Source organism: Branchiostoma belcheri, unplaced genomic scaffold (assembly GCF_001625305.1).
Source record: "Branchiostoma belcheri isolate BF01 breed outbred unplaced genomic scaffold, Haploidv18h27 scaffold177, whole genome shotgun sequence".
In the NCBI taxonomy this organism is placed as follows: Eukaryota; Metazoa; Chordata; class Leptocardii; order Amphioxiformes; family Branchiostomatidae; genus Branchiostoma; species Branchiostoma belcheri.
The window spans coordinates 234,989-244,855 of record NW_017803235.1 but is presented as its reverse complement, the minus strand read 5'-3'; the positions used below and the strand labels follow the sequence as shown (position 1 = coordinate 244,855).

The 9,867-nt window shown below is 44.2% G+C and overlaps 2 protein-coding genes across 2 annotated transcripts; both read right to left on the bottom strand.

The window, feature by feature from the left end:
• Positions 1–1,837: 1,837 nt before the first annotated feature.
• On the bottom strand, positions 1,838–2,662 carry LOC109467170. Its single transcript, XM_019765113.1, has one exon. The coding sequence runs from the start codon at positions 2,604–2,606 to the stop codon at positions 1,902–1,904; it is 705 nt and encodes a 234-aa protein (XP_019620672.1). The 5' UTR covers positions 2,607–2,662; the 3' UTR covers positions 1,838–1,901.
• Positions 2,663–4,235: 1,573 nt separating this feature from the next.
• LOC109467160 (myosin-4-like) lies at positions 4,236–7,968 on the bottom strand. Its single transcript, XM_019765102.1, is given in 3 exon segments — positions 4,236–4,913; positions 4,916–5,060; positions 5,585–7,968. Coding segments are annotated over 3 exon segments (3,207 nt in total).
• Positions 7,969–9,867: the final 1,899 nt, after the last annotated feature.

Sequence of the window (9,867 nt, the reverse complement as noted above, 5' to 3'; positions counted from 1 at the left end):
TGGATTTTTGGGTTAAAAATCAACATTTTGGTTTAAAAAAAGCTGTTTACTTCATGGCTTTACGCGCAAGCGGTAACAACACTTTTTATCATGATATTTTACAAGTAGAAAGCCAACCCCCTATTTATTATTTTTGTCCGAGGCTATTTTGTGTTAAATGACAGTTACATTGTTTTTTTGGGCCAAAAACGACAGAAACAGCTATTTTTCTGTCATTTTTCGTTAAAAAATCGCCACAGTTGAAAAATATCGACTTATATGCAAAATAGCCTCGAACAAATTTGATAAAAAAGTGATAATAAGTAAACATGGTAAAGATCAATTATGCAGTTTTCAGATGCGCGTAAAGCCGTTTAAGTCATACTCCATGAACAAAAGGCGTAACAACGCGGGTTTACAGGGAAAACATACAAATGACCGCCGGTAACCCCGAATTCGAACACGCGTTCTATTCGAATGACGTCATATCGAACATGGTGGAACATGATTCGGGTTCGAATGAATATCAGCCTAGGCCGCCTTAACCCAACCGAGGCTGGGGCAGCGAAATACCTATGGCATGTTTCTGTTACTGAAAAAGTGTGGATGATCTATTTGTTCATAAAAAATGTCATGAACATAAAAACATATACAGCGTCCTTCTGTAACTTAGCCACTTCTGCCTGTGGTCCTGATGTTGTATCTCCAGCTTTTGGAGCTTTACCGGCAGACGTGCCATGTCCACGGTATTTGAAAAATGACCATCTGGCTGCTCGAGTGCTTGCCTTTCGAACTGACCTGACACTTTCGGTTTCTGTAACAAGGGCTAACTTCCAGAAGGGGATTTCTGACGTCACCTTTGGCATTACAATTAAATTGCCATGTCCACGGTTTCATAGTATTTAAAAATGACTTCCGCTGCTCGAGTGATTGCCTTTCGAACTGACCTGACGCCGCACAAAGCATATATGCGGTTTCGGTTTCCGTCACGAGGGCTAGCTGTCAAAAGGGATTTCTGACGTCACCTTTGGTATTACAGTTGAGATTAAATTGCCATGTCTACCATACCATACCTAACCCGACTGTTAAACGAATAAAAGAGCAATATTGTATTCGACAAAAGCCTTCAGAGAACCTGAACAAGGGAAAAAAGTGACTTATGCGATGAAAAAGTTAGGCCCTGTTAGTCGTAAGGTTTGCGAAATATACTTATGTGTATTATATAGTAATTATATTAATTATTCTAATTATTAACTGACAGCGGCGAAGATGATGATTATGAATTATTCTCAATCATATGTAACGGATTATCCATTCTTCTTCTTTCTCTTTATTTCCTCCCATAGGAGAGCAGTGTCACATCAATACAACATTAAAAGTCACTTCACATATACCAATTAAAATATGCTAATTAAAGTATATCTTGTAGGGTATTTACAAGGGTGATCAAACGATCATAATGTCGGCAATTAAAAGATATATACTTTACGTCACGAATTACACTATAGGGTATTTTCGTTTGTTATCCTCCTTTTACACCGTAATAAAATGTTCAAAGGGCATCAAAAGTCTCTGATTCAGTCCTTTTTGCCTTCACTTAAAGACTCAAGTTCTTCTAACTAAATCCCTTCTCAGCTACAACGCCAATCTGCAGGTAGAGAGTAGAACCCAGGGAACATTGTCCTCTCTGTTATACCCCTCCCTGACTAGTGTCTCTTTCTAGTTCTGGTCCTCTCTCCTCAGCCTTCTCTCCACAGCCCTCTCTCCTCAGCCCTCTCTCCTCAGCCTTCTCTCCTCAGCCCTCTCTCCTCAGCCTTCTCTCCTCAGCCTTCTCTCCTCAGCCTTCTCTCCTCAGCCTTCTCTCCTCAGTTTTCTCTCCAGTTCTTCCCTGCCTTCTCTCTGCTTCTCTCCGTTCCAACTGTTCACCTTTCTTTCCATGTGGCATGTTTTAGTGCCATAGTTGCCAATGGGCGGAGTAGTTTGGCTGCTGTTGTAATGAAGGCGCACCACACTTCTGCGTCCACTTCTTCTTCTGTTACTTCCGCTCCCAACATAATTTCTGTAAACCTCTCTTCTGGCTGTTCGTGTACTCTTGCCATCACCCTTACTCCCAGATAGTTCGCTAGTTCTTCTGCCAGGGCTTGTCTCAGGTGTATGAATGTTGTACATCGGGTGAACAGGTGGCCCACTAGGTCTTCTGTGTCCGACTTACAGGTTGGGCAAGGCTTTCTGTTGTGTTTGGTTGGGACAGTACTAAGGAGGATTAGGTTCTTTAGATCTCTTTGGTGCTCTGGTTGTTGTCTTGCTAATACCCATAGTTTATGCGGTTTCTCGCTTGTCGGATGTACTTTGTAGAACCTGTGACATGTGCTTTCAGAGGACACTGTGGCCTGCCACCTCTCATTTCCTTTAGCTCGTATTGTTGTCTTCACCAGTTGCTTCCATTCACTTGCTGAAGGGAAATTCGTCGTCAGCCAGTAATCTTCTAACCATCCTTCCAAGCCATATTCTCTTGCTACTTCAAAGCACTCACTGACTAGACCTCTTGCCTTCCTATTTGTTCTTCCTAAGACGTAGGAGTATAGCCTGAACAAGAAGACCTTCTTCGCCAGGATTGTGTTGCGCATAGAGACAAGTCTCCCAAATAGGCATAGTTTGAACCTGTCCAGAACTGATTTCAGGCTCTCCATCCCCAGGGCTCCAAGGCTCGCCGTTGTCTCTGTCTGGAAGTGCATGCCTTGCATGCACTTAACTCCACTTCTATGTACTTTCTCTAGTTTCAAGAGATCACTGTTTGACGGGCTCCAAAACTCACTTCCGTGTAACATTCTTGGTATCACTAGTGTGTTGTATAGGGTTTTGGAGATTAAGGGGTTAAGTTGCTGTCCTTCACTGCCTGTTGCCAGAATTGCACTAATCCTTCCCCTTCCCTTTCTGCAGGCTTGCTCAATGCTTTCCGTTGATGAAAGTTTTGGCTGAATGTTGTACTCCGACATGAGTCACCACACTTGTTTCTGGTATTGATCTTGTGCCCATTCTCCAGCAGTAGGATGCATTGGGCGTCTGCTGTATGCTACTTGTTGATCCAAATACAACACATTTACTCTTGTCAGGGGCAAACTCAAAGCGCCATTTTCTTCCATACTGGGTCATGATGTCGATCATTCTCTGCAGGCCCATCCTTGTGCTAGCTAGGAGACAGATATCGTCCGCTAATGCTGGGGAAGCGCAGCACATGCCTCCCATGCACACTCCACCTGGCTGGGCTTGTAGTTCTTCATGCACGTCGTCAGTAGCTAGTAAGTAGCAAGTCAGAGATAAAATCCCTCCTTGGTTCACTCCTCTTGTTGTGTTGAACTCTCTTGATAGACCACCGTTTAAGAAGACTGAGTACGTACAGCCTGTGTGCATGTGTTTGAGAAGTCTCCATAGTTTGCCATTTATCCCTCTCCCGTACATTTTAAATAGTAATCCCTCCAGCCAGACAGTGTCATAGGCCTTCTTAGTGTCCAAGAAGCATCCGTACACCAGACTCCCTCTCTCCTTGAAATGATTGATCACTTCTCTTACAATGAATGCAGTTGTTATGTTACTACATCCAGCTTGGCTCCCACTCTGGAGTTGGTGAGGTATACCCCTATCACACAGCCATGGGCTCCACCTGTTATACAATGTCCTCTCCCACACCTTTGATATAACCGGTAACAAGGTTACGCCTCTATGAGAGTCCAGATCAGTCTTGTTTGTTTTCCCTGTTTCAGGAGGGGTATCTTCACTCCCTTTTTGAAGCCAGCTGGGATATATTCCCTCTCCCTGATTGCATTAAACAGGTTTGTCAGACGGGTCCACAGAGTCTCACCGCCAAATTTGATGTGTTCATAGACTAGTCCATCAATTCCACCACTCTTCCCATTCTTTAGACCCTTGCAGACAACTGCTATTCCTGCAGTGAAAAGGGTTCTTCAAGTATCCCTTCTGTATTCATGTGGCTCTCCTCTTCCATCTTAACCACTTCTTCTATGATCTTTCTTTTGTGCACTCCATCAAAGATGTTGTCTTCTTCCTCCTGTTCATTACCTAACTTCTCAAAATGTCTTGCCCAGGTTTCTCTTACCTCAGTGGGATCTGTGATAACTCGTTCCCCGACTTTTACGGCCTGTGGCTTATCTACTCTGCCTCTTCTCTGTCCCACTCTTTTCCAGAACTCTTTGTCATCAACTCCAGCCAATGCGGCCAGTTCTTCGTTCTGCTTCGCTTCATGCAGCATTCTTTGCTTCTCTCAGTTCTGTCCCGAGCCTGTTTTTGCTCTCTTTATATGCCCTGTACAACTGGTTGTCTTTTCCTCGGTTTCCGCCTTCTTTCCACTGGAGCCATGCTTCCACTTCTTGTTGGTGCACTTCTGTCAGATCTGGTGTCCAATAAGGTTTCTGGTGTTTCTTTCTTTCTTTCGGAGGCATCACTTCCTCGGCTGTTCTTATCAGTATTGTTGTGATTGTCCTGAGCTCATTATCTATGTCTTCTGTTGACATCATAGTTGGAGCTCTACTTGCTCCCAGCCTCTCCTTCACTCTCCTTCTATACATCTCTTTCTCCTCTTGGTCAGCTTTATGCCACCTGGGCTTTGCTCTGGGCATAGCTTCCTCCCACTCCCTGGGCTTGTTGGTAAATGTGGCAACCACAGGGTTGTGGTCAGATAAGTTGAGACTGCGATCTTCCATCACTTCACAGGCGACTGTTTCTGCTATAAGGGAGTATGGGACGAGTATGTGGTCTATTGTTGACCGATGGTTCCCACTGGCATCATGGAACGTGTATAAAGGCCCTTTACACAGCTGGCTCAGGTTGAGGGAAAACAGAGCTAATTCTTCCATTGTGTTCTCAAGTTCTCTTCCTCTCTTAGACCCTTCCCCTCTGCCTCTGGGCCTCCATTCTCTCTTCCTCTCTGCTCACCAATGTCTGCATTGAAGTCTCCGACAAGTGTTACCTCTCCTTCATTTTCATACTTTCTGTATATTTCTGTTATAATGTCCAAATGTTCCCTGTAGGTTTCAACCGCCAGGCCACTGTATGGCATATAGACTGCAAAGACAAGGATTTTCTGGCCGTTCTGGAGCCTGACTCTCACTCCAATAATTCTGTCGTTGCCATCCTCAAGTTTATGCACTGCATAGTCAATTGACTCCTTCCACAGTAGGGCAACTCCTCCCTGCCCTCTTCTCCACAGTGTGTTATGTCCCTTTAGCTGGTTACTTGCTCTTCCCCACCCTCTGTGGCTAATCATCACTTGGTCAAGTTCAGGTAGTGCCTCCTCGTATAACCAATGCTCAGTAACTGCAAGGATGTCTATATGAGCTAGATGTTTCCTTATGAATGGCAGTGCTGTCACTATTCCCCTGGCATTGTAGCAACCAACTGTCAGCTCTTTAGGTGTACATGTGCTTGAAGTATCGGTGACAATCACTGTGCGTCCTGTGAGTCTGCTGGCCTTGTGTAAGGACTGCCACTTGTTATTTGGTTCCTCTCACCATTGTCTTTACTCTTGTATTTCCTTTCCAAGTCTGCCAGGTTGCTTTGTGTCTTCTGTCCCAGTTTCATGTCCTTGTTCTTATAAGAAGTCTCTGAAACCCAAGCCCTGCATCTGACTCCCTGGGGCCAGAAGTTGTCCCTGGTTACTAAGTGGGCTTGTTCCACCGGGACGTTGATTCTTGCGAATGCCGTATCTTTCTGTTTAGACGCCATGATCCTTACAAAACTCAGCTGGACGCCCTTGTTCTGTGCGAACTTATATATCATGTTCTGCAGTCTCATAGGATCTGTCTTCTTCAAATAACCCAAGAAGAACCTTTTCCTTCTTACTTTGTGTCTCTCCACCCCTACAAAGTCTGTTAGATCTGTACTCTTGTTCAGAGATTCATTGTTATTCCGCCCTTCAGTGAGGTTCCCCTGCTTGTGGTAGTTATGACTTAGCCCAGGCAGGTGTGGGCTTGCAGTTCTGTGTGAAGGGCTTCTTGGGTTTGACAACCCCTCTCTCGTTTGAAGTAATGCTTCTTTGTATGACCTGTGCTGGTTCTTCTCTGTTCGCATCTGTGGGCTGTGGTTGGTTTCTATGGCTGTTGTCTGTTGTCGTCTGCTGTGGTTACTCTGCCCACTAAGGACTTGCCCTTCTGAAGAGTAGCTCTTCCTCCTTGGTGTTGAGTACCTCTTCGTTGTCCTATGCCCTATTACACTGGTAGGGCTCGTGCTCTCAAGCCGTATTGACTTAATTAAGCTTCCCATGGACCTCTGTTTTCTTACCAGCCCTTGAACTGTTTTACTATCAGCAGCATACTTTTTGTTACATTCTCCTTGTGAAAGCAGTGACTGACTCATATCATTACCAGTTTCGCTTTCTGAGGATGTCTCTTCAGTCTGCTGGCTTCTTCTCCCCTTTTGTTGTTTTGTTGCTTGTTGTGTCCCTCCTTGGGCCTGGTTACTTGCCTCACTTGTCTCTCCATGTGTCTCGTTTACTGGTTTGCATGGGGTTGTGTCTAGATGTATTAAGTTGGTATGGCTTTGTTGGTTCTCTCTTGGTTCATGCGCTTTACTAGAGTTCTCTGACACGTATGTGGTGGTCTGAGTTATGTTTCTTGATCCAGTGAACCTTTCCATAGTAACTTCATGTGCTTTGCTAACCTTTCTCACATGTGCTATTTCCTGTTGTAGGCTAGATACCTGCTCATCATGATGTTTGGTTAGTTCCTTGATTATTTCCTTTAAGTGTACTATCTCTTGTTGCAGACTCTGTATATGTCTCTCGTGCTGTTCAGTCAGGTTTGGGGATTTGATCTCCTTGTTCTTCAGTTCATTGATGCTCGTGTCGCCTACTGCACCCATGGTCTTGAGTTGATCTTTTATTTCTTGTATCATACGGTGTGTCGCTGACAAGGCCAGTTCTTGTTCTTTTAATCTTTCCTCAAGTGAGTGGGCCAAATTGTGAGCGTAAGTTGTAATCCTGTTTATTTTTGTTTCTTTTTCTATGTCAGCTCTCTTGCAGGAGCCATGTAGACTCTGTAGCTCTGTTTCCACCGAATTAATTTTGTTGCTGTGCGTTGCTATTGTTGTTTGCACTTTCATTTGTGCCGTTTCAACCTTCTTCCACTTCCCTTTCATACCTTCTATTTCTTCTGTCATCACTAAATGTGATCCTTTCGTGGCTGCTATTTCCTCATGTATCCCACTCAGGTGCTTGTCACAGTGCTCTATAATGTCCTCTCTGTCTACTTCGTAGCGTCTTAACTTGTTGCTTAAGCTCTCAATCTTCTCTTTCGACTCCTTCATCTCCTCCTCCAGCACCTCTAATAGACCCTGTGTTTGACTGTCATGTTGGCTGTTTAGGTCTGACATGGTGTTCTCTTGGTTCCTCAATCTGTTTTCCACTCCCTTCAGTCTCTCTTTTATCATTCTGTCATCCTCATTCAATCTTTCTCTAAGTATTGCGTTTGCAGTCAAAATTCTTGCCACTTCGTCATGATCTTGATCTTGTTCTACTCCATCATGTGCCATGCTCAGCCCTCTTCTCCTGGTGACTGCTGGGCTTTGAAACCCGGATATTTGCTGGCCTGAGAACATCTTTTTGATTTCTGTCACGTTCTTCTCGCCTTCAATAAACTGAAACAGTGCACAGCAGTCTTCTGCTAACCTGCTCATGACTGGTTCGGCATTCGCCCTGTATGTTCTTCTCCTCAATATCCCTGGTGGGCAGTCTGACCTTTCCCGTCTTGCTACTATCAGTAGAGCTTCTCTTGTGTGATTCAGTATGTCTTCACTGTTCATGCTTGCTGCAAGCAGCTTCTTCTTGGCCGTGACCCTGTCTAATCCTTCAATGTGAGACTTAATGAGATTATGTAACTGTCCAGGTGTCTCATCATCATCTTGGAATATGTCGTCTAGGCCCGTTAGCCATGTTCCTGAGCTGTCATGGCCCGTAAACTCTTCCTCTATGTACTCCATGGTTGGTAGTAGTTATGTAGGACTCACCAGGTTTTCTGTTGACAAACCTCTCGCTCCTGTCTCGGTACTTCCCTGGGGCCGTGATCCTCTCTCACTTCTTTAGAATTGGATCTACTATGAGGTCTCTGCTCCAGTTCGTTTTCCTTCCAGCGGCGAAGATGATGATGATGAATTATTCTCAATCATATCATTCATTCGTTCATTCATTCATTTAGTCCACGGTTTGATAGTACTTGAAAAATGACATCCGCTGCTAGAGTGCTTGCCGTTCGAACTGACCTGAAGCTGTGAAAAGCATATCCGTAGTTCCAGTTTCTGTCACAAGGGCCGTCATGTCAGAGATTTTCTAACCCTTAGTCTAACCCTGACCCAAATTATTCCGAAAGACTCAGATAGAAACTGTGTTCTGCGACCTCGTATTGGATACTTGCAATCTACTTTTATCACAGTGATAATTTATGGATAGTAGACAAATGTCTACGTATCGATAGCATTGCATTCAGCGCTAGGCAGCTCTGCGAATTGTTTTTCAACTACAAATTCACACCATATAGAAGATGCTCTCGCTTTCGATGTTGTTTTTCACTAGACTTCTTATATAATTAGGGTGCTGAAAAAAGGACAAGTTTTGCGGGTGAATCAATGGTATGGCAGCATAGTAAAGGTAGCCAACAAGAGGAATGGTTCTTATACTATCATGAAAGTCCATTTGTGTTGGTAGTTACATGTTTAAAGTTAAAACTTTTGGTCCAAAACAAAAAAATTCTCTCACCTAGATCTTTCAAAATCAGTCACTCTGGTCTTCCTAAGAAAACTTCTTCATTCTGTTTGGCCAGTTCCTTCTGAGCGGCTAGCGGCACCGCGTTTTTCTTTCCATATTTTTCGAAATGTACATCTACTAGCAATATCCATGTTATAATGTAAAACAAAAGACAATGTCCACCTGATGATGCGTCCACGTGCCAAAGCGCATCAGTAGGTGTGCCGTGTGCGCCACCTTGCGACTGCATAACGAACTAGCCTGGTATCCAGCCTTGTTAGCTTTAGTCCGCTACCCAAGGCTAGATACCAGGCTAATAAAGAGCTACCGTGAAAGACAATCTGAAAAGTGTCTACCAAACCTGGTTACCATACCAATTTTCCCAGATCGTTTTAAGTTTCATTTGTTCCTTCCGGACGAGTAGGTTGACAGCAACATGAGAAGGCTGGCAGGGATACCAAGGCCACACCGTCTTAATTTTATGGATGCCATCCTCTGAAGACCCCCAAATTTGTGTGCGCGGGCGAATAAAAAAGATTCTGGCGAAAAATAGAAATGCTACTACACCACAGGAATACAGAGCTCATGTATTGTGAATTTGTAGTGGTACATAGCGACGTCTACGACAAGTCGGCACATGCTGGCTTTTTGCGGAGTTTATGAATCAGCACTGTACGTATGTACTGAGTTCTTGACGTCGTGGAGCTTCGGTAGCCTGGGGGCTATCCTCCGTAGTTACCACCCGGGCTCCGTATTGTCACTAATATAACTACCATGGACTGCCCAGGCCCAGAGCCTCGGAGAACGTGATCTTCTTTTCTTTTTTACAACAGACGAAAATCAATGCGCGCGGATGTCATCCATGAAATTAAGTCGGTGTGGCCGAATCCTGTAGTAACCGCCGGATGATAACCATGTCGTACGGAATTCAACAAGCACATACTTAATCCATGCTACTAATTAAAATCTACCTTCCTTACCAAGTACACGTCTTCCAAAGTGATTGTGAGTGCTACATGTACAAAATATGACACAAAGTCGTCTTTGAAGGGCAGAAAACGTCAGTCAGTTTATTTTCACCCAAGGTCATTGTTAGGACATATGTAACAGATTCCACAATAAACTTTAACCCTATCTAG